At 42.8% G+C, this 24,610-nt stretch overlaps 1 protein-coding gene across 2 annotated transcripts in view; it reads left to right on the top strand.

Moving 5' to 3' along the window:
* The first annotated feature begins 2,503 nt into the window (after positions 1-2,503).
* Positions 2,504-24,610, top strand: part of CACUL1 (CDK2 associated cullin domain 1) — a 49,618-nt gene continuing 27,511 nt past the window's right edge. For both annotated transcript variants that reach the window (XR_013957197.1, XM_080620925.1), the window contains exons 1-3: positions 2,504-2,940; positions 9,566-9,692; positions 14,084-14,186. Coding sequence is in view for 1 of the 2 variants with exons in the window: in XM_080620925.1 (XP_080477051.1) it covers positions 2,646-2,940; positions 9,566-9,692; positions 14,084-14,186 (525 nt within the window). In the remaining variant the exon portion in view is untranslated. The remainder of the gene's footprint in view (positions 2,941-9,565; positions 9,693-14,083; positions 14,187-24,610) is intronic.

Genomic DNA, 24,610 nt, shown 5'->3' on the forward strand with positions numbered 1-24,610 from the left:
ATACTCAGGTCTTGTCAGAATTGCATTTGTATGTGGTATTCTCAACTAATATTGAAACTAATTATAGCTGTGGTATTGCAAAATGGGATTTTGTCAAGACGGTGTTTGAAGCCTGAATCAAATTTTCACATGCTGACGAGGAAAAAAGGAAATGGTGCGGGGAAGACTCTGAAGTGCATGCAAAAACAAGTGCGGCTTTAACGATGAGGCATTTGATAGCGCCTTTATCAGCATGCAGTCATGTGTTTAAATAGCATGAGCCATAGATGACTGTTGCAGCTTGCCATTTGCCTTATGGGAGGCAAGAAAGAGCTTCTTGTTTGATTTGTAAGATGAGCTAGCTTATTGCACAAGGCAATAGAGAAGGCTCTGTAGAGAACTCCACAGTGAAGTATTTCCTAAGCTTTTTTTGGATTCCTGCCACAGGGAAGTGCAGTAAGTGCAGCCACAGTGCAAGGACCATTGTATAAGGGATTGGAAAGAAAACCTTCAAAGATCAGGGTAAAAAAACCAACCCCAAACAAAATTCCAGCTGGTCTGTAAGCTACAGAGATGGCAACAAGAATACGTGTGTGCAGCAAGAGTATGAAACAGAGAATGGGAAATCCTAGCACTGAAAAATGCTGGGTTTGTCTTCCTTCTCCACTGCTCTCAGATGTTAACATGAGCACTTTCTAAATTAATAAGACCAAGACAAAGCTATGCTGATAAGGGTAAGTTCCTGATTTCTCCTCAGGTCACGGTGTTTTTAAATACTGGCAAAGAACCCAAGACCTGTTCCTGGGATCAGTGGAAGCGGCTGAGTAGGAGGGTATGAAGGAGCTGCTCTGCAGGTTGAGAACACAAACATGCCTTTCTCAAAGCAGTGAAGATATGCACTTATGCTTATGAAGATACGCATTTAGCTTTCTTTGTGATTACCAGAAAATTGCAACACTTCCCTAAGCTAAAAATGGTTTGCTGCTTTAGCTTTCCATGCTTAATATCCATTATGTCTCTACGGATATTTGCATTGTATTACACATCCCACTCAGTCAATGCAGAGATGCAGCACAAGTGAGCAAAAAGGTCCTTTTTGTCCTGTTTCCAGCCATGCTTAAGGTGTAGACGGAAATAAATCAGCAGCCAAAGCAGGTGTGTGAATGTGCTGAGTCCATGATCTCAGGTCTATGCATGATGTGCCAGATCAGCTTTTGGTCTCTCCTCGTGCTCACCAACAGAGAAAATGAAGAGGGCTGGGTATCAGTTTGAACAGACCATCGGTGTTCACAGTGCGATCTTTGCAGCTGGGAAAACCACTATTAGTCCAAATATCTAAGAGAAAACCACAATAGGGACAAATTCTTTCCACAGCCGGCTTTTATCAAAGCAGCTCAAGGCTGAGCTGTTCCACACTGCAGTGCGACCAGCGCTGTCTTCTGCTTTTATAAAATAGGACAACTTTGCCTCACGCTAAAATAGAAATTGATGCTTATATTTGGAAAATAAATGACACCCTCTTGCTTTCCATGAGATGTTTTAGAAAACAGGCTCGGCTCCTCTGTTTTTATCTGCATTTTCAGGGGTGTTTGCCAAAAAGAGCAAAACCCCAAATAGTGGCAATTTCAGTAAAATCCTAATTTCTGTTCTTCCATCACAACAGCCAATTGCAAATGAAAGTAAACATGAAGTACTTGAAGGCAACTAGACAATACTGTTGTTCGTGTTACATTGTTCACTGACAAGGTAAATGGTTTTATGTATTGTTTGTGCAGGCTTTTCCTCTGTTAACAGAAGGGAGCACTATAAAACACCAGCTTTGTGCAGGCACTTTACAGATCATAGAATCATAGAATTGCTTGGGTTGGAAAGGACCTTGAAGCTGATCCAGTTCCAACCCCCTGCCACGGGCAGGGACACCTTCCACTAGAGCAGCTTGCTCCAAGCCCCTGTGTCCAACCTGGCCTTGAACACTGCCAGGGATGGGGCAGCCACAGCTTCTCTGGGCACCCTGTGCCAGCGCCTCAGCACCCGCAAAGTAGGAGATGACAGAGCAAGACCAGAAGGGCTGGTGGCACATCCAGGCCCCTGTTTAGGTGTTTTTCTAACGCGGTTTTGGCCGTGGCACCGGCTCTTTCCCCGCCCGCAGCCCGTGGAGCGCTCCCCGCTAGAGGGGGATACAGCTCAGGCCCTGCAGCAAGTGCAGGGGCGGTCCCCGCATCACCAAAGGGAACGCGAAGGAGGAAGCTTCCGGAGCACCCCCTTTAGAGCTAAGTTTAATCATCGGGTTTGGTAGGAACTAAGAAGAGAAGCCCCATCCCAGCCGTCCATTCCCAGTCTCATCCCCATGCCCGCTCCGCGAAGCTCCCAGCGCCTCCCGCAATGCACCGCGCGGGGCCCCGCCTCCTCCCGCTCTCGAGCCAATCGCGGTTCACCACCTCCGGACTACACTCCCCAGCATCGCCCGCGGCGAGACCTCCCTCTCCTGCCGCCGTGTTCCGTTTGCCGCAAAGTGTCGCGCAGCGCGGCCGGAGGTTGCTGTGTGGGCCGCGGGCCGTGCCCGGAGCCGTGCCGCGGTGAGCCCCGCCGGGCGGAGCGCGGCCCCATGGGCGGCGGGCGGTGATCCCCGCCCTTCCCCGCCCCGCTCCCGCTGCGCCGGCAGCGCCATGGAGGAGGAGAGCATGGAGGAGGAGGGCGGCGGCGGCGGAGAGCCCATGATGGACGACCAGAACCACAACAACTGGGGCGCCGGCGGCTACGGGCGGCACCTGCTGGGCTCCGCCGCAGGGCAGGTCGGTGACCGCTTCCTACACGAGGCCGCCGCCGGGACCCCTGCCGGGACCGAGCTCTCCGTGGCCAACGGCATGCTGCAGGGCTGCGAGCCGGGGGGCGCCTCGTGCAAGGGGGGAGCCGGAGCCATCGCCGCTGCCATCAACATCAACGCGTCGACCTCCAAGTTCCGTGAGTCACCGCCCTGCCCATCTCCCCGGTGCTCTGGGGCGCACGGCGGGGCCTCGCCCCGGGCGGCTCCGCGGGCTTCACCCGCTCCTGGCCTGCGCTGGCCCCGCTGTCCCCTGCTCGCTTCTCCCAAGCATGTGGCTCTGCTCAGGTCTGTCCTGCGGCGGGTCCTGGCGTGGGTCTTGGTCCCAGAGGCTTCTCGAAGCGAATTCGGACGGGTTAAGGCGCCTTGGGAGGAGAAAATAACCTTTCTCGCACACACCCCAAGTTCTTTGCGTTCATGGCGAGGTGACGTGGTAGGTCTGGCGGTAGAACTGGGAGAGCGAGTGTAGGCAGGTGTTCACCTTTATAGGGGCACGGTTGCTTTTCCTGAAGCTTTTGGTTTGGGTTATGTTTTCCTAAAGACTTTTTCTTTCCTCCTGAAAAACCCCAAAGATGGGTTTGGAACATGTGTGTGGTTGCTGACAGCAGATGGCAATGTGTGCAGAGCCCCGGGATGGGGTGTGCTGGCCTCTTGGGGGGGAGGTGTGTCTGCAAAGGCCTGGTGTGAACAGCTTGGAGATGAATTTCCCTTCCAAAGAAATAGTTCCAAACCACCTTTTGTATGCAGCATTTCACAGAAATGACATTTTTTCCCCTGTTATTTTGCTGAGGTTGAGGGAAGAGACGATTTTTTGCTGTTTGCTTCAATTTGACTTTCATTTCCAGAAGTTACCCCTCTGGGCAAAATATGCCCTTTTCTCTAATGGCTGTTGGAAAACTTGGATTTGGTTAGTTCAAAGTATTCCTGGAAGTGTGACCGTGTAACTGCCATGATGAAATCTGGATGGGAAATACCTTATTTTCCTTTTCACCTTGTTTCACCTCTCTTTCCCAAGTGCCAGCTCGTCTGTCCAGCAGCTCAGCTTCATTGCAGATCAGAAGCTCAAAGTCCAGGCCTCTGGGTCCCTGCTTCTCTGGTAGCTTGGATGTCCTGGCTCTAGCCACTTTGCCAAGGCTGACTGCTTTGAAGTGGAGGCTCCCAGACTCCCTGAGCTCTCTGGCTCTCTGCCTGCCTTGTCAGGGCTCCAGGTACCTTGGGGTGGCTCATAAACAGTTGAGACAGTTGAAATGGTTTGGCCTTGCTGAATTAAGCTCTTGAATTCCCAATCCAGAAATTGAGAGTCTTAGTTTTTCCTTCTCTTTCAGGGTAAGAATGTATTCAAGCTGGATCAGCACCAAATGGGAAGGTGACTTTCCAGTTGATCTGCAGTTTTATGTCGGAGCAGGAGGAGAAGCGGCTGTGTGTGATTTTGCTTAGGATGTGGGTTTTAAGTTCTCGTTTTCACTTCTCTCCAGCATTCCTATCCCAACACAATATCTGTCTGAGTGAGGTTAAGAGTTGTTTTAGAGAAAATTGAAATTCCCAGTCCATTAGAACTTTACACCCTTGTATTGTGGGTGGTTTTGATGGAATGTGTATATGAACGGAACAAGTCCAATGAAGTAGTTTGGTCTGAAAAAGTACAGGAGCTGAGTTGGGATCAGCATAGAATCCCAGACTGGTTTGCGTTGGAAGGGACCTTAAAGCTTACCCAGTTCCAACCCCCTGCCATGTGCAGGGACACCTTCCAATAGACCAGGTTGTTCCAAGCCCCATCCAACCTGGCCTTGAGCACTGCCAGGGATGGGGCATCCTGACTCTTCTAATCCTGCCTCTGGCAGGGGATCCCTTAATCTGCTCTCCTTATTTTTTTAAGAGTAGAAAAAAGGAGGAAGATTACTTTTGTTGTAACTGTACAATGAAAAGGGAGACAGGCATGCTCTAGATCCCCTCCTGCCTGCTCTGTCTTGGCAATGGCAGAACATGCATAGGGAAGCTGATTGTCAGTCTTGAACTTCATAGGGAAGTTGTCTGTTCTCTGCTGCATGAAGAGCTTCTTGCAGTTAAATGAGCAAGTACTTGTGTCTTCCTTGCTTCAGGATGCAGAGGCTTAGTTTTAGGTTATCCTATAGGTGACCTTCAAAAATGGGGGTGGTGTGTGATTTCCAACAATCCTATTGTCAGTTGGAGCCCCTCTGGTATTCAGATATATCCCTCCCTCCTGATTCTTTCCTCCAACAATGCTTGTGTCCCACCATGTAGTTACTTGCAGCGTGTTAGTTCTGTTCATGGTCACAGTTGCAGACTAAAGCACCTGGTGGGCCTTTTTTGGTCTCATTTAGCTGGCAGAGTGATGGAGGCAGAAGGTTAGGTGGAAACCCGTTAAGATCCTGGTTTTAAAAGGAAGATGTGTTTTGTGTGTAGGGGTAGCAGGGAGTTTGAGTGGCTTTTCAGACAGCTTTCTCATCTAAATAACAAAACCAACAGTATCAGTGATTTTTGGTTTTATTCTTCATGTCCTGTGCCTGTTCCTGTTCCAGCGTCTATGTATGTTTGTAAGTTTTCTCCTCATCAGTTTCAAGGGGGCTCTATACCTATTCTTGGACCTTCTGGTTTTGTTTTTTATAAAATGTAAGTGGGTTTTGCTGTTCTTCTGGTTGAAGTTGATATCAAAGAATTTGGTAGCTTGCAGCAGGCTGTGTTTCCATTTTAGCTATGATACTGAAATATCTAGGTTATGATATGAAGCTCATGCATATTCTTTTTCACTTAAATGGTTTCACTGCTGTGTTTGACTTAAACAGTTTTTCTTTTGAACTTTTCTGTGTATGGAAAAGCAGCAGTTGCTTTTCAAGCTTCACTTGTGAAGTCTGTTATAATTTCCTGGAAAACAGTGGCTTTCCCTTCACTCAGACCCACCCCAAACTTGCTGTAGTTGGATAAAATCATGCATTCTAGCATGCTTTGTTACAAAATGTCTGTGTTGCTTCCCAGAAACATAGTAAATCTCAGTGACATGAAAGTCACCCTTTAATATCACTGTTCCCTTGAGATCTGGAAGGAGGCTATTGGACCAGTCCTTCTAAGTCTTGAATACCTAACGTAGGGATAAGCATTGAAGGATGACATCCTAAAAATATAGAAAAGTAGAAAATCAAGTAAGTTTCTAGAAGGGCCATCTATCTTTGTGAGGATTTGTGTGATTTCTTCCTGCTCTTGAGGTTGTTTTTGCAGAGTTTAAAATTGGAGGCTCTGCTTTAGGTCATCCTTCGCTTTGTGTGTGTGTGTAAACAGTACCTGAAAGTGTCCTGCCGAGTGGTCCTGCTTCCTAATTTTTCATTGCCTGATGCATCTGTGAATCATAGAAACCCAGACTGGTTTGTGCTGGAAGGGACCTTAAAGCTCATCCAGCTCCAACCCCTGCCATGGACAGGAACACCTTCCATTAGAGTAGATTGCTCCAAACCCCATCCAACCTGGCCTTGAACACTGCCAGGGATGGGGCAACCACAGCTTCTCTGGGCACCCTGTGCCAGCGCCTCAGCACCCTCACAGGGAAGAATATTTCCCTAATGTCTAATCTCAGTCTCTCCTCTGGCAGGTTAAAGCCATTCCCCTTGTCCTATCCGTACAGGCCCTTGTCCCAAGCCCCTCTCCAGGTTTCCTGTAGCCCCTTTAGGCACTGGAGCTGCTCTCAGGTCTCCCCTTCAGGAGCCTTCTCTTCTCCAGGCTGCCCCAGCCCAGCTCTCTCAGCCTGGCTCCAGAGCAGAGCTGCTCCAGCCCTCGCAGCATCTCTGTGACCTCCTCTGGAGTTGCTCCAGCAGCTCCAGGTCCCTCTTGTGCTGCTGCCCCTGAGCTGGATCAGGACTGGGGGAGGGGGGGGGGCGGTTCTCCCCAGAGCACAGCAGTGGGGCAGGATCCCCTCCCTCGACTGCTGTTCACGCTCTGGGAGCGCAGCCCAGCACACAGGGGAGTTCTGGGTTGCAAGCATACACTGACAGATCATGGTGAGCTTTTTGTCAACCAACACCCACAGGTCCTTCTCCTCAACACTGCTCTCAGTACGTTCTTCCCCAGCCTGTGTTTGTTCTTGGGATTGCCCAGAGCCAGATAGTGATTGTTCAGTATGTACCCTTGGATGCTTAACTATATAAATATTATGGTTGGCTTAGTTTCATAACTGAAGTGTGGAAATGAAATATTGCTTGTGAGAGTCTTCAGAATAAAAATAAAGCTTTTCTAGAATATTACTTTGAACTCACCAGTGTTTCCAGTTCAAGTCTCCTGGGGCTGTTTGTAAAAGCATTTTGTTCTGTACCTGCGCAGCACTTCAAATGGGCAGACGTTCCTTTCTGCTGCTTCTTTCTTTTTCCATACTGTAAAAAAATCAAATTGCTATCTCAACAGCCTGTTAAAAATTATCTTGCGTGTTCTCAATTCTTACTTGACTACTTTCTTTCAAATGAATAGAGCTCATTTCATATGTTAAGCCAGTTGTGGGTGTGATTATACATTAAAATCTTAAATCAAGACTTGGTCTAATATGTATGCTGACTTCAGTGTTTTCTGTGGAACAGAGCACTTCTGTGGAAACCCGCCTTTTCAGATTTACTGCTGAGTCTAGGCATGAATAGTAAAGCTATAGCTTTATGTGAAGCTGCTTGGAGCCTGAGCTCTGTAAAGGACGAGAACTCAAGCAAGTCATTGTGAAATAGATGAATAAGGAGTGAATTCACTGTCAGGCAGGTGCTGTGCTGTTCTGACCACAGAATCCCGAGGGTTGGAAGGGACGTCAAAAGATCATCTAGTCCAACCCCCCTGCAAGAGCAGGGTAACCTAGAGTACATCACACAGGAACTTGTCCAGCCGGGCCTTGAATATCTCCAACGTAGGAGACTTCACAACCCCCCTGGTCAACCTGTTCCAGTGCTCTGTCACTCTCACAGTAAAGAAGTTTTTCCTGATGTTCACATGGAACCTCTCATGCTCCAGTTTACACCCATTACCCCATGTCCTATCACTGGACGTCACTGAGAAAAGCCTAGCTCCATCATCCTGAACACTCGCCCTTTACATATTTGTAAACATTGATGATGCTTTTACATTGTGGAGCTGACTTGCTGCACATATTAACTTATGTCCTGGTGGTTGTGTGCGTACACCTGTAACCTTTGTCAGCTTGTTAGGAAATGGGATTGCACTTTCAAATTGCAGGCTGGAGTGTTGGGACAGCATCCTGCAGGACTTGGTAGTGGAGACCAGCTCACTGCTCAGACAGTTAGGTTAACTAGAGCTGTTTCTGTAACAGGTATGAAGCAAGAGTGAGCCAGTGGCTAGTTGAGTGAAGAGGGGACTAGGAGTGCTGCACTAACATTCTTCACTTAACAAGGTTTTCTGGATAAAATACCCGAAAAAACCACACCAGGAATATGTAATACCTGTTCTTACAGGTAGCATTCGTACAATTCCTTGTTTCATACCTATCTTTATTCCACTTCTTTTTTTATATTCTTTGTTTTCTCATACTGTTGCCTGTATTTCTCTAGAATTGTTCTTCATAATGCTGCTAAAAGTGACTCACTCGTCTCCTTTCAACCCCTTGTGAAAACAACAGCTCAGAAATCTTGCTTCTCAAACTGAGCAGTGATTCTGCATCTACACATGTATTTAAAATGCAGATCTGTTAAAATATTTATTTTCAGTGTGGTGTCTAAACTGGATTGTTTGGGATAGGAACTGTCTTTATTCTCTGTTCCATATATCCCAGACCCATGTGTGGAGTTCTGCTGAAGAAGTGACTTCAGATTCCCTGGCTTGGATAGTTCTGATATGAAGGATACCTGTGCTCTTAGTTATGGAGGGCTCTGCTTTGAGTGGGTGGTGTGAAGCTATGGTGCTGTGAGAAGCCAGTGAGATAGTCTTGCAAGTAGTCTCTGCAGGGAAGGTGTTAACCCTTCTACCGTGGCTGCCTTTGGAACTGAGCTGTGTGTGGTTAGTTCAGAAATCCTCCCCAAAAAGAAACAGGTTAAAACTCTTCTCTGACTGTGAAGGCACATGGGGTGGCTTGGCAAGAGGGTGCAGTTGAGAAGCTGAGGAGGAAAATCAGGGAGGGATGGGGATGGTAATTTGAATGCCTCCTCTTCTTCACTGTGTTATTCTAATCCAAAAAAGGAGTGTAATTGTGTCTGCCAGAGGGGGAACTGAAATACAGATCCAAAAAATTTTTCCAGGAGCCTAACTGCAATTGAAGGCAGAGGAAATTGCATCAGCTTTTAGGCCAAGGAAACTGCTGGTCCCACCTGGGACTTGTAAAATTCATACATCTGCGGAGAAGGAGTATTCCAAAAACTTCCAGACTTGGCCCAAGCTTGTTCTCTTGCATGTGAGGATCCAGCGCTAATTGTTGATTCTGGACTCCTACGAAGTTGCAGAGTTTATTAATTTGAACTAACTACTGAGCTATTTTTGTATATTACTGTATTTGTTATGCTAGAACTCCTAAGGAGTTTCCTTTTCCCTGCTGTTTGAGCCGTTAAGAAAATACCCAAGCACTGATTTGGCAGATTTTCTTATTTTACTTTATTCTCTCTAAATAAAAATGTACAGTTTCAAGCTGGGGCTTTAGTTTTAGATGAGGTTATCTTAGTGGAAGTCAATGGTCCCCAATTTATTTGGCCAGCTTATTGGTGTGATCTGAAATTGCAAAGCATTTGCTTGCTGCTTTTAGCTAAAGTTACTAAATGTAGTTCTGTCTTTTTCTTGTAGTAATGAATGTTATAACAATTGAAGACTATAAGAGCACATACTGGCCAAAGTTGGACAGTGCCATAGATCAGCTTCTAACTCAGAGTCCTGGTGACTACATCCCTATCTCCTATGAACAAATATACAGGTAAGGAAATCCAAATGCTTTGTTACTCTTTAAGATTAAATGTTTGGTTTATTTTGCAGCCTGCATATATGTCATATTTGTACTTATGAGGAGGGAAGTTGAAAGTTTTGTGAGGCACATCATTTAAATGGTTGGGATGAATGAATAAAAGATGCATATCTCAATATCCAATGTTAATAGGAATAAATGCTAAACAATTACAGTGCATAAGTGCTGAAAACATTAATATCGGTCTCCACCACAGTTGCTTAGTGTAATATATTAAAAAATATATTGAAGTCTCAACATCCTTTTCCTCAAAGAGGAAGAAGAGACTGGCATGGTAGGGGTTTGACTTCATGTTTCAAGAGGCTTCTTTGTCATGTCTAATAGGAACTGATTTGGTGCAGCAGAGATAAATAGAAGCTACTGGTGTCAAGGTCCATCCACATTAACTGTCATCTGTCTGTGTTGCACCAGGTAGCTTTAGTCTCAGTTTGCCCTTTCCCAGCCATCTGACTGCATGTGCGGTGGGAGGCTGTCTGGAGGACTGACACAAGTTTCAGTCCTTTATATCTCCATTGTTGTTTGGAGACTCTTTGAGTTGTACCTGGCCTGGAGCTGCAGTTTACTTTGCTTTAAAAAGGATCTAGTCACACACTAGAGCTGCCCTGCAGACTAAGCTAGTGCGCAAGTAGTGGGGATGGTAGGAGGTTTGCTTCAAAACCACACTACTGCTTCAAACCAAACTGTTAGATGCTTTACAGACTTGGCATTTATTTGAGATGGACTAAAATAGAGATTTTTTGTTCTGGTGACTGGTATCCAGCATGTTGGTAAATAGAATGGAAACTGGGTAGCTGCTGCTGCATTTACTGGCCAAGATGCCCTTAAAACTACTGGCACTTGCCAGCAGCACAACTAATAGCATTGCTGTCTTTGGTTTTCTTTACTCCAGTGTTACACCCTATGAAATAACAGCAGCTCAGTCACTGATTGCTGGGTTTAGAGGCTTTCAGCTCTATCGTTTCCTGCCCACTTGCTCTTAGCCACTTCGGCTCTCCAGGTTGAAACTTTGGATTAGGGAACTAGATATAAGAATGGCAGGTATTCAGTCTTCCATCTTAGTTCCAGTTTAAAACTTCTTTTCCTCTCCAGACTTTTGGAACTGCTATTATCAGGACTCAGGCATTTATGTGTATAAGTAATTGAGATGGTCGTTTGAACTGAGAGACATTTTGCAGCTTTAGTGTAAGTAATTCAAGTCCTTTCCCTGGCTTGAAATCCCCAGTGTGCAAACAGTCATCAGTTAGAAATAAGCCATCTTGACAGTCATCTCTGATAGAGCAGGTGTACAGAATTAATGGTTTTAGTACCTGGAGTAGATCTATACCTGGTTATGGTTTAAGACAACTGGAGTTCATCTTTCTCACCTTTTTACTCCTCAGAAGTTTTATGTATTGAAGGAAGAATGGGTTTTAAGTTTCTCCTAGATAACGCTTTTACATCAGGGTAACACTTGATGCAGTATTGTAATGATGCACAGATGTCTGTTGCGTATTTACCAAACTGAAAGATACTCTGCATTTTAATGTTATTGATAAAGCTACTGTGTCAGTTTTCTATTACAAATGATGTCTGTGGTTGTAATTACTCTGACACAGCCTCTTCCAACCAGGAGATTGATTATTTTGGTTTTTAATTATTTTTAGACATTTCCTTTGCTTGACTGACAATCTAGACAAGATAGATTGAGAAGGGAAGGAAAACTGATTTTTATTGAATTTAATGAGGGTGCTTACTTGGAGTATTATAGAGAGTCTGTTGCAGGCTTGGGGTTTCGATCCTCTCTGTTTCCCTAGGCTAGTCTAGAAAATGGGGTGTTTCTGAAGTGGTTCAAACAGCTACATCTCTCGTATTTTTTTTTACAGCGATACTGAGCTGAGAACACAGTGCTTTTTCTGATCATTCTTGTGCTGACTAAAGGAATCAATGCAGACTCAGAATACATTATTAGATACACAAACTACTACATTTGCCATAATCAATGATAACTGTAGGTATCTGCTCCACAGCAGTGAAAGCTAGGAGATAACTTCAAAGGTGTGTATGCAGATATTTACTATGGATCAGTTTACCCCTAAGGTAGCAAAGTGTGATTAGTGACTGCTTTTATCTTTAAGTCCAAAGCCTCCCTGTGCGGAGTCACTTCCTATTAGAAGGGCTAAATATATTGACAGAGAGATGTGAAGGAAACTTTGAGGGGAGGAAGATGTAAACAGCTAAGTTGTAGTTCTGGCAACTGTTACTACCCCCCAGGTACAATGCAGTTAGATCTGTGTTCTTCAAGACAACTTGCAGATCTCAGATCTTCATCCCTCTCTCTAGATATTTACCTTTTAATGTCACAAGCTGGTGACTTCTTTTGGGCAATAGCAGGGCAAGAATGATTCACGGAATCAGCCCACAATCAGGAACTGAAAACAGGATCTTAAAATGGGGAAGGAACCTCTAAATAGAAGTGTTCAACTAAAATGTAAACACACTCTGCATGCTCATATGAAGACTGGTGTTTGACTACAGAACGCGTTGCAGAAGTAGGTACAGCAGTAGTGTATATAACACTAAGCAGACATATAGTCAATTGTGGAAGTGGCTATATATATACTGGTTAGTTATGGAGCCAACATATAGCCATTTGCTGTTGTTACTTAGCTGTCTGGTTTGTAAGTTATCACAAAAATCAGTCTGGCTTTTCTTATCAGTGTTTCTCTCTTTGATCCAAATGAAATTGATATTTTTGCTGTTACTAGATCATATCCAAATGTCTTGTACTTGCTTGTTCCAAACTAGGATCTGCTGTTGTAGGCTTCATGTGAAAGAAGCAGGACAACTTCGTTATTTAAATAACATCAAACTATAGCTATTCAATTATTTTTAATGTATAATAGTAGGAGAGGTGGGAGGTGTCTTTTGTTCTTTAAGAAATAGCATGGTTTGCCAAATAAGCAGACTTTGCTGTGTTTTGGGGGCCTTTTGAAGTTGTCAAAGGGAGTAAATACACATTTCTAAGAGTTACTGATAATTCACTTGTTAAAACCTTTCTTCAGAAGACTTTTGAGAGCAGCACTTATGAATGAGAGTGCTGTCTTGGCCCCTGAAGGCTTGGACTTGGTGCCTAATCTCTCACTTGCATGGGAAAACTCCAGCAGCCTATAGTTGTTTTAATCCCATCCTTGCAGTTTGTTTGTCCTTGTCCTCAGTAGAGAGCTGGAATGCTATTATTCCCCTACAGAGACACAGTGTGGCTGTACCACAGCTTAAGGCTGTTAGTGCTATTCAGAACCTGCAGAATTCAAGTCTGGGATCTGGACCTTGCCGGAAATAGTTTGTGCATGTCTTGAGGAGCAGTCTCTGGTTTAAATTGCTCACTGTCACTCTATTCTTACAAAGGGATGAAGGGAGAGGGGAGTGGGACAGAGGCATGGGGAGGTGATTTGCTTTGCTCAAGATGCCAGGTCAAGTCTTCCTTGTGCCTCTTGAATTTTGGCAGCCAGCTTCCAAAATGCTGACTTCAAAGAATGAAAGCACTCAAGAGAAGTAAAAGCTGCTTAGTATAGATGATGATGGTGTTAGTCTTGATGATGATGACTACCTTAATGTAACTTCTTGCTGAAAGCAATATATGTATTTGTTTTACAGCTGTTGTAAATGTTTTCAATGCATAGCCTTATTTTGTAGATCTGTCGTATTGAAGTATGAGAGCAATAAAATGTCCTTAAAAAACAAAGGTGACACTGAAGACCAGAGTTAACACAGCCAAGCTGGAATGTAGAATTCAAGTTTTGTTGCTCTTTCTGTTCATCTTTGTTTATTATGAAAATGTGGGGTTTTCTTAGAATTTAAGTATCAAAGGATAGAGTAACGTGCTTGGGTCTGTAATTTTACAGCTTTTGTTTTTAAACCACTAGCACAGTTTTGGTGCATTCGTGACTGTTTGTCAGTGTTGCCCTTCTTTTAATAAGGGTTTTGCCCTAGAATATGCATATAATCATTAAACCTGCTTATTTTAATGGAATTCATTCACATAGGAGAGAGAAAAGCCAGAATTAGGAGTTTGCTGTTGACAGAATTATTCTGGCTGTTTAGAAGTGCACTGTTAAGAGATCTCACTGTAAGTTAAAGTGAGGTCGGGGAGAGGGAATGGGGTGGACACATGGGGGCCTCCAGATCAGACTTAAGAGTTTGGTAGAGCTCATTCCAAGCTTAGGGCTGTATTTAAACGTTCACCACTCCTTCAATTAACTTTATTATCCTCTAAATTGAGACTTGAACAAAATATTTTGAAGTCTGTTACCCTTCATTGCAAACTGTTGTAAGTTCATTGTTTGTTCCTATATTTGTTTCTGCAGTTGTGTGTATAAGTGTGTATGCCAGCAGCATTCGGAACAGATGTATAGTGACCTAATAAAAAAGATAACTAACCACTTAGAGAGAGTCTCAAAGGAGCTGCAGGTAAGAAGCTGCACAATCTAATTATGTCTTTCCTGGGATCTGTGATTATATCCAAGCAGCATGGAGATGGCCCATGGAGGGGATTGCCATTGAGACTGATTTACACTAGCTTACTAAATTGTGGGCTGCTTCATTCACTAACTGGCTGTCAGACAGAATACCAGCTGTTAGATCCAATTGCATGGCACTGACTAGCCTTAGAGATCTGAACCAAGAGGAGAGCAGTGCCCAAACATGAATGTATCATGCAGAATCAAAGGCTAGGGAATGAGAAATCTGCATTATCATCTAAGGTGTAAATGCTTTAGTCAAACGTTATCTGAGCACATGACATGATGTCTGCCATTGCTGTGTTAATCTGTCTAAACTGTTTATGGTCCTTGTGCATCACAAGCAGCACAAAAGGGAAAATCCAAAGGAGAAAAAATGAAGTGAATTAGATATGAATTGTGAAGCATGAATTAGGAATTATTGCATATGAAAGTTGTCCTACAGTTTATTCTGCATTTTTCTTGCCTATCTCTAGATGTCAGTGGTTTACAGCAGTCCTAATGCAGTTTGTATATTCCTATCCTTCTCTGCATCTTATTTGTGCATCCATGTTTGTTTTCATGTGTGTTCTTTGTTGAGAATTCCTTTTGGGCTAGAATCTCCAAACATATTCTTGTCACTGCTGTAACAGCAACACTGTTTTATTACCCTACAGCTCTTGTCACTTCCCCAGCTGATGTTTGAGTTCTGTGCTGACTTGCAGTGCATCAAGTAGTGATGCACATTTAAAGGAACCCTAAACTGCAGCAGCTTCTTCAGTGCTTCTAAGAACTGATAACTAACATCTGTTAGTCAGAAGCAGTCTTACTACTTTTAACTGCTTCAGGTACTTCTGGCTAAATATGCATTCCCATGAAAATATATAGCACTGTGGTTGCTCTGGTTTACTTCTCATTTCACTTTTCTCCTCTCATTGCTTTTCTTATAAAGAAAAATAACCGCCTTGCATTCAATGGGCAATTTTGGGAGCAGTCTTTGACTATGAATTATGTAGGTCATCTTGAGCAAGGTTCTTTGCTGCTGTTCTCTTTTAGAATTCCTTTATTCCTCGTGGAGTGACAGCCTCACTGTTCTGTAAAAATGATCAGAGTAGATGGATGTAGTATTTAAAACAAAGCCTTCCCTTGCTTCTGCTGAGCTGGTGCAACCTGTACGTTTTTCTTCAGCTTGTGAGAACTACAAATCATTGCAGCTGTACAGGTTTGGCCAGTTCTTTTGATACATCCCATGGCTTTACTCTGTGGTAGTCCTTGATTGTTTCCTCTGAGGTTCCAAAGCTGACTGAGGCAGCTGCTTTTAGTGTTTGATTTAACCCATATATGCACTAAATGCTTCTGCCTTGTTCTGCTGACAGGCAGGGTATGCCACAAAATGACCACACAGTAGCTGTATCATATGCACAGTTTATTAAACAAGCACACCAAAGCAAACAAGCACACTAATGCAAATTTGGTATGTATCTCTATATATACAGTAAATAAGTACAAGAAAGCAAATCAGAGAGATACATATTGAGAGTAAAGTACAGAGGAAAGTTAGCAATGCATCAGATCATTACAGCATAGAGAGAATAGAGATTGAGAAGAAACACATCACCAAATACCACTGAAACATCATCCAGGCCCACACTTCAAGCTGGGAAGCCCGTTGCAGCCAATGCCGGGAGTCTCCAGTAGCTGGGAAAATTCCTGCATGGTGCATCCACCCATAGGTGAGGCTCTGGATTTGGCCACAAGAGGGTCCTGCCTTTATACCCTTAGAAAAACAACTGGCTTTATGCCATATCTGTAACTGTTTACTCATGGGGCTGTGCGGTTTCTTATGATCTCGCTGTTGTCCACACCGGGAGTATTGGCCCTTGTGCAGCCAAGCATAAAGGTCATAGAACAGCTTCACCCTCATGTTTTCCTGCCTCTTTGGACAAACAGTCACAATGAACATAAACATGTATACTCTACTAATACACTTTGATAAAAAACATGCTTTGTTATGTCTCTCAGTCATGAGAGGGAGTCAACCCTCAGCTAGGTTCCCATCCAGTCCATGCCTAAAAGCAAGGCTGCCTTCTGAACATCAGCCCCTGAAAGAATAATTGAGAACTGTCCAATGCAATCTTTGTCTTGCAAAAGTTTCCTTATGTAGGCTAGGCACACCTTGTAGCAGGTGGCAAGAAGACTGTGATACAGCATGATACCATCTTTGAGTGTGTTACATCAGTTTTGTCTGACGAGAACATGACTTTGGATTTGGATGGTAAGTCCATCTTTTTGAGCTGCTTGAAGTCAAACTCCTGTGGCTTAGAAAATGGTCCTATAGAGAAACTATTTCAGCAATGGGTTGTGAAATTTAAGGAAAGGACTACAATATATTTTATTGTCCTGATACTTCTTTCATCTCAATACATTTTGGTGACACTCAGTCACTTGGGTTTTAGGTTGAAAATGCAGTACGAGATCTTTAGCAACAGCAACAAATGACTTTGTGAATGCTGGTCCCCTAAAAGTTTTTGGTTCACACAGGCAAAGAAAGAAAACCCCCCTGTATACATGAATCCTTTCAATGTGCAATATATGGTGCTTTGCTTTCTCTGACACAGACTCATTCCACCTGCCAGCAATATTCAATTGAATACAGAGTTCTGTTTAATTGGGAAGGTGTGATTTGGTGCAAGATAACTTTTATTTTTCATATTATTTTACATGCAGAGATGCAAATGTAGCACATTATAAGCAGGAGTGTTGGTTTGTGTGAGAAAGCAGATGATCATGAAAACTGAAGTGGCAGGCAAATGCGGTGTCTTATTCTGAACAAGCCAAGCAACTTCTTTGCATAGAGGTGCAACAATTTAATGGCAGGTGGATGGCAGAATATCTGCATGTAACCAACATGCCAGAGCAAGCTGTATCCTCCAAGAACCACTCATCAGCAGCAAAAGCAATAAACCTGTCAGATACCAAATAGTAAAAGTGGGAGCATCTCAGAGGACTGGTCAGACTTGCTCTTGCAGAGTTCCAGCCTTTCTGGGGTTAATCTTTCTGTGTGGCATTCGTTGCAGAAACTCCCTATATCTGGTGTTTGTTGCCACTTGCATTCCTCAGGGTCAGCTTCACAAATTTACACCTTCAAAAAACATACTTTTCAGTGGTGACAGGGGCATTATGAAAATATGGGTGGGCTCATGTAGTCTCTCCGTGTTAGACATGGGGTGAAAAGCAGTGAACGTTGTCTGCTGAGAGATAGAGATTAATTGCTTGTCATCAGACCATCAGCTCTTTGATATGGGGCTTCCTATATCCCAACATATTCCTAGCTCCCTCCTTACTCTGTATGTAAGCAAATGATCCTGTCTTCAGGGTGTTTCAGTTCTGGAGAAACTGAGCCAGGATCGCTTTCCTTTCTTGCACTTGATGTCCGGATGAGCTTCTCTGTATTAATAAAGGCTGAGTTTTGTCATGTAGAGATTCCAGTCATTGAGAATGAAATTTCACTGATTTTTGAGTCGATCAGATTTTTATATTTTGTGTGCTTAACAAAAAGGTGGCTGCAGAAAACACAAATGCGCAAATGTTTCCTGTTGTCTTGAGGCCTGTGAAGCCTCTTGTATACAAATGATTTTTCCAACATACTTTATTTGGAAACATTTTATTGGTAATGGCCATAGCCCATTATGTTGTGGTTTAAAATAACGACAGCTGGTTTTGTGGCTAAGGGCTGAGTCACTGAGATGTATGAGGTAGGGTGGATACACAGGCACATATGCTTTTGAATTAAATAGGTCTCTCTTTAAAATGAATAAAACTGTATTTGCGTTAGGCACTTGGGTTTCTGGCTAAACTTATGGACTCTGATAAAGTCATGTAAAATCAAGTGCTTTGCCCATTACATACCTCCTCAGCAAAAGACCCTGGAAGGTACTTTAAGCATTGACAATGAGAATGCCCATGACAGAAGGAGCTTTTTTGTGCAAGCACAGTGAGTATTTTCATTTTCGTTAGAATAATCACAGTAATTGCTTTAGGAAAGAACTGAGAGCTGCAAAGTCATGTTGTACCCTGCTTTTATTTAGAGGAAAGAGGAAAAAACAATCTATTGTTTGCTATTTATGTGGTTTTGGACGGTTTTCTTTGTTATGAATAATACATTTTTTTATAATGAACATGACTGAACTGAGCAGTCACTTGTGTTGGTACATAATTTGCATCGTTGCTGTGTGGCCTCAAGGACCTGTAGCTTTAGGGGCTTCGCTGTGCAATGCCAGAAATCTTTCCTGCCTCGTACTAAACAACTTCTCAGCCTTCTGTGTCGTCAGCTCTCAAACCAGTCATTGCAGGGTATGAAAATATCTTCTCACCTATTATTTCCTTGGGAGAATATGCCTTGGTGTCAGGTTCCTGTAAAAGCCATGTTTTGGGGTCGTCTGCCCAATCTCTGTGAACTGGTGCCTTGTATCACATCACTGTTGCCGTCTCTTCTTAAAGAGTGTCAGCATTATCTGTTGTAGACAATCTGTTCCTTCCTTGCCTTTTTCTCCTTTGCTGTCTCACTTTTCCTTTCATTTGTTCCCTGTGATTATATGGAGTTTTGCCATCCAGTGATGAGGAGTCTTACTTCCTGCCCCAACTCTTTCTGAAACACTAACATGATAAATACAGAGGCCTTACTCCAAACTTCAGATGAGGTTCTGAACTTTCTTACTTGTCTTTTAGAAACAGTTGTGTGACTTCCAGTATTTCTCCTGATTACAGGAGTAAAAGCGTGAAGCTTAAGTTACTTGTCTCATTTACCTTGAGAGCTTTGCATATAGTCAGGGTGGCATAAAAGTGCATCCAAGTATTGCTTTGAGAGAATGTAAAATTGAACTTCTGGCTATGGGCAGAGTTATCTACTGGGTACCACCTCATAGCAGTTTTTGATATTTATATTTTAAGATAATTTTACCCCAGATTTTGTTGTAGATATATTTTGCTTTCCTTCCAAGGTACACTGATTACCTTTACATAGTGCTGTATTGTAATGGAACAGTTAAGCCGTTCTGTAGGATGGAACTTTTGACAACATCATCTGTGGCTGCTTTTTGTGTGATCTTAGTAAATCAGATTGCTAATGAAGTTATGATTAGACTTTAGTAATCTACTTATGAGGGGCCAGGTGATATACTCTATCCACGTGAAGAAGCCCATTCTTATACTACAGTGTTTGTATGGGCATCACCTGACTTGCTAGCTAAATGAGGGCTGTGAATCTTCTTCAGGATTCATGTCTCCTTCTTATAGCATAGAAATGACACTTAAATTCACCTTAATTTGAATTTAGGTGATTTCCTGAAATAATTTCCATAGTTGCAGTAGTTTCTCAAAGCAATTATGTAGAAAACAAAACTGCCTCCCCTATGTTCTGCCTATAGAAAAGATCAGAAATAGAGATGGAGAAGGAAAATTGAGTACTTGCATTTGCTATCTCTTTTCTTACTAAATATGCTAAATTGATAGTGTTTCTTAAAGTCCATTGGGGTCAACTTTATGATCTGTTAGTATCAACAGTCCTTTTTTTAAAGAGGGCACTCAGACTGGCCATTTTTTGAGTCCATAATATTTAAAAGGGGAAAAAAAAGCCCCATCAAACATCAAGTGCTGTAGGCATTTATCCATCTGTTTTGCTGGGGGAAGATTGCTTAATCGTGTGTGAAACAAGCCTTTACTGCTGTGAATCACACTGAATTGAATCAGATCAAATGAATGATCGGTATTAAAACTCAGACTGTAAAAGCCAGAAGTGTCAGAAATATGTGCTTTTTCATGGGTGGACATCAAAAAGATGGTTTTTGACTTGAGGTAGAGGTCACTGTATTGACTTGCTATTAAAAATGGCATTGTCATGAGCAAGCTAACCTGAGAAAAGCCTCCTTGCCTGCTGCTTTTTGAAAAGGCTTGTATTGCTGAAGTCATTTTGAGTTCCTCGACACACTACACTGGGTCCTGCAGACCCTGATACAGTTACAGAAAGGTACAAGTAAATACAGCACAAACTAGTATGTATATACTAGGTAGCAAAGCTTCTGGAGTTTTCTGGCTATTAAACAGAGTTTTGATGGTCCTTAGATACAATGTCTTTTTGTTTTATAGGTATGTAGAATGGAAATAGAAACATGCCTTATATCTGCCCCCGCTACTTGAAGACAATTACACCAGAGTGTGTCGTGATGCTGTAGAGCTTTGAACAGCTCTGAGTGCAGATGGAAGACACAGTCTGTCTCTGAATGACTTGTACTTTATTTCTGGTCTTTGTAAAAAGTTTTAATAGTACCCTTGTCTTGTGAGGTGAATGTGAGCATCGCATAAATTGTCTGCAAGGCAAAGTGAACAAATTACATTTTCTTGGGAAAGAACAGAAAGTGGTTAAAAAGATTCAGACCACTTACATGAATAGCAGGTAAATTTGTGGAGTCATAGCCATTCTCCCTTTTCACTTGGCAGGCGTGGGAGAGATGCTGCAGCATGCATGCTGGCATCTTGGCAGTGAGCATGTTCCCAGGAAAATGGAGCTGCCCATTCAGTGTAGGAATGTAAGCTTTGCCGAATATATTGCTGATTGTGCCAGACTATTCATAAACAGATTAACTTTGTGTTCCTCAAGCAAAGAACTGTCGTCACTGTTTCTTTCTTGTGAGCCATTTCTGACTTGTCTTGAGCCAGCACCATGTCTTCTGGTTTCATTTGTATGTTCAGCTAATGATATTCAAACTGAAAAACCCATGTCTTTTTCATGTATACAGTTTGTTGCCCACAAGTTCATTGAAATGCCTAGATGTTAGATTTCAAGTGAGGGAAGGGTAGTTTAGTATACTGGCTCTCTAATTGCTTGTTCTGTTTGAAGATGTCTGTGTTGCATGTTATCCTTTCTCAAATGTGTTTTCTTGTTACTTCTCATTTCTCTTGGTGCTGAGATGTCTGCTGTGATGTGTAAGGATGTCTTTAACATGACTTTAAATGACGTCTTTAACATCAGCTTTTAATAGCAGCCATAGTATTTTATGCTAAGAAGTAGTTGATTCAAAACCAGGCTGAAGGTGTTAAGTAAATGCAACTGCATCACAGTTTGAGAAACCTAACCTGACCAAATGTTCAGTGCTCCTCCCATGGACAGACACACTGTATAGTTGCTACTAGAAGACTATTCTTAAACCTATGAGTGGTAGGTGAGAGCAGATGTCGGAGAGGATTTAAGCTCTCTGCCTGTGTAGAGTGTCTTAAAAAAACCCAAAGCAACTGAACTGACAGTTTAATAGGATTCAGGATGGGAGTGAAGGAACCAGGGGTCCTCTTCCTTCCTGGAAAACCTTAGACTAGCGATGTATTTTTCTTTCTTTGAATACCTTCTGTATTATATCCCTTAGGTAAGATAGGAGTGGATTTAAAGATGTAATATTTTCTGGAGGTTGCAAGACTTAAAAGTCATGCTTAATTCTTCCTATCCCACCCGTGTAATTAAAACAGCTGAATGTGTGTGTTCTGTTTTCTGGACTCAGATCAAGAGTGAAAAATGTCAGCCTAAGCAGTTTCTTTTTTTTTTTAATAGCTATAGCAGAATAAATACAGTTCTTAAAGTCAAGATCTACCCTCATGATGGCCAGTTAATAGAAAAATCTTAGCAACATCTATTTACTCATAAATTTGGTGCCAAGCGCGGCATTTTAGCTTATAAAATTCATAATTCAAATTCAGTAGCTACTCCCGCTGCAGTTACTGTCTTATTAATGTGAATGTAGAGATGCAGAGAAAGTTCCTATGCTCAAACAAGTAATTGATTTTGGTCTGGCAGTTTGAGCAGCCGTACAGTAACACCGTAATGAACAGAAAACAGGCCATGGCAATTCATAGGAGAGCTGTGGAAATACTAGTATTGATTTCTCATTGGCTTGGGGTTTTTATTAGTTTAAAAGCCAAGTGATAGCTGAAGAGAGTTTGATTGTCAAGCTTCTTTTTGAATTAAGCAGACTTAGGTAGTACATGCTTTGGTGTTAATGTCTTGCCTGTTGAGGCTTGACATGAAACATTACCAGGAGAGTTCAACTGGAAGGTTTCATCTCATGCTGATAAAGCAGTTAACACCATGATTTTGCATTCCAGAGGTTAAGACCAAGGCCTGATACTTGTAAGTGCTCACCCTGAAGCTGTGAGGACTTAGCTTTTTTTTGTCTTTATCTAGAGCATTGTACTTGGTTGCAGTGTGATGGTGGTGAACAGCTTCCTGGTATCCTCTGTTAAAGGTTGTTTTGAGGAGACAGTGAGGTGTGCAGTTATTATGTGTCTTAAAGTGTCTCTCAGTGTGACATAGGCTTTGTGAGGTGAGCTAGCAGAGGTTTCATCTTCAGTGGAGGAAAAAGATATCAATCCTTAATGTCCTCTGTAAATAGAGTGGCAGCCTGGCTCTGTATCGTTGCCTAGAATCAGTTAATGGGATTAAATCATGCAGTGTCCAGACAAGTTCTGTCTCTCTATTTTGTTAACGAAAAGTGCAAAATGTCAGTGAGAAGAGTGGTGCCCTATATCAGGCTATGGTCTCCTTTTGTCTCTTTCCTTTGTTCTTTGTTTTTTGAAACAGAATTTACCCTTTTCTTTGATCTTAGAAGCTGTATACCAAGTCTTTACAAACCAGAGAGTTTAACTATATTTAAAGTTGAGGTTAAAAAGGAGTGAAGCAGGAATACATACTGCTTAGAAATGCAGATTTCACTGCGTGTTATTTGCAACAAATTATATATGTAACTGTATATTAAAGGGAATCCCTGGAATTCATAGCCACTTTTATACATTGTTGGCAATTTGAACTAAAATTTGCTTGCCCACCCCTGAGAACTGCTTCTGCAGTAAGAGTAAAAACCTCTGATCAAAAGGAGGAATAGCCATATATAACCTTTAGCAACCGCATATGGAATAACACTCTTTATTCCTTTGCCAGTTTTGCTTTCTTTTCTGAAATGTTAGCACTGTATCAGCGTTTGCTGTGAAAAATTACCCACGTGTTCATTAAGCATATTAAGGAGGGAGGCAAAAGAAGCTAGTTTAAAGGAAAGAAAACTTTGATCAATTTAGAATAGTTAACAGAGCAGAAAGCATAAATTTTACCTCTTCTTTTGGGGCCCTGGTGAATGTCCATATGAAGGATGAAAAATCAGCTTCATAGAGATAAGAGCTTTAAATTCCTATAAGGTGGTGGAGGTGCAGCTAGCGTTGGGTGTTTCTCACACCACAGATGCTTTGGCTTGAGAAAATCTTTGAGCTTGTTTTGTTGCATTGCAAGGTCCCAGTCACTGCTGCTTTCCCCATCCTCCTTTGGCTTGGCGCTGCCAGAGAGGAAAGTGGTGTGAAGGAAGAGAAGTTTCATTTCTCATTAGCAAGCAATGCTTTGTCCTTGGGTGTGTGTAGGTGTGTGTATGTGTATGAACAGTAGAAACGTAGGCAGCTGCCCACACTCCTCTGAAAAGACTGTAACAGAGAAAGCAGCAGTTGGCCAGAGGCAGAGCACAATGTGAGGAACATGTTACCCAGCTCTGCTCCCATCCCTGGGTACGTAAGTGCACTCCTGAATGCTCTTAACACAACAACCCTGCATCCCTCCAAATAAGTATTTATAAAAGAAACAGTGGCTTGTGTTTCCCATTTGTCTGGTTCCCTTCTCACTACAACTTAGTTTGCTGCAGAACAGATCCTTTTAGCTTCTTTAGCTCTTCCTTTGGGAAAGATGGTATTGTACACAGAAAATAGCAGTGCTGTCACTGTGGGCTCTACAAGCACTATCATAAAGTTGCACATTCAGGTTTTGTGTAGCAGAGTTTTGCTTGGGGCCACAGGGTAATGCTGTGTTTTGCAGGGCTGCGGTACATGTTAGTGAGCCTCATCTGGAGTGCAGGATGCCAGTTGCAGGGCTCTGTCTGAAGACATTGCTTCATAGTCCTTCCAGGTCAACTCCCTGAATACTTGCCTTGCCTTAAGTGACCCAGCCAAAAAATAGACATGTTTTCTATGAGGAACAGTATTCCCTGGAGCTGGAGGATGTGCCGCTTGCCACTTCAGATGCAAAGCAGCAGCTTAATGCCACTCTGCTGTCTTGGGGTGGAAGCCCCCAGGGGGGTGGAAACGCACTGCAGCACTTGTTGAATATTGGTTATGGGTTCTAGGAGTGATAGATCTTTCAAAACAAAGGTCTCGTCTTTAATAAGTGCTTTCATTTGAATATGCTAACTGCTAGTTTGTTACAGGCGTGTTGTATTTCCTATAGTGTGGATCTTTTGCTGGGCACTGACATATAGTCCTAGGCAAAAATCAGTTACTGAAGAAACCTGTTTTGCTGGAGGGAGTTCTAGCAGAAACTCT

Source organism: Psittacula echo (assembly GCF_963264785.1).
Source record: "Psittacula echo genome assembly, chromosome: 6".
Taxonomy (NCBI): domain Eukaryota; kingdom Metazoa; phylum Chordata; class Aves; order Psittaciformes; family Psittacidae; genus Psittacula; species Psittacula echo.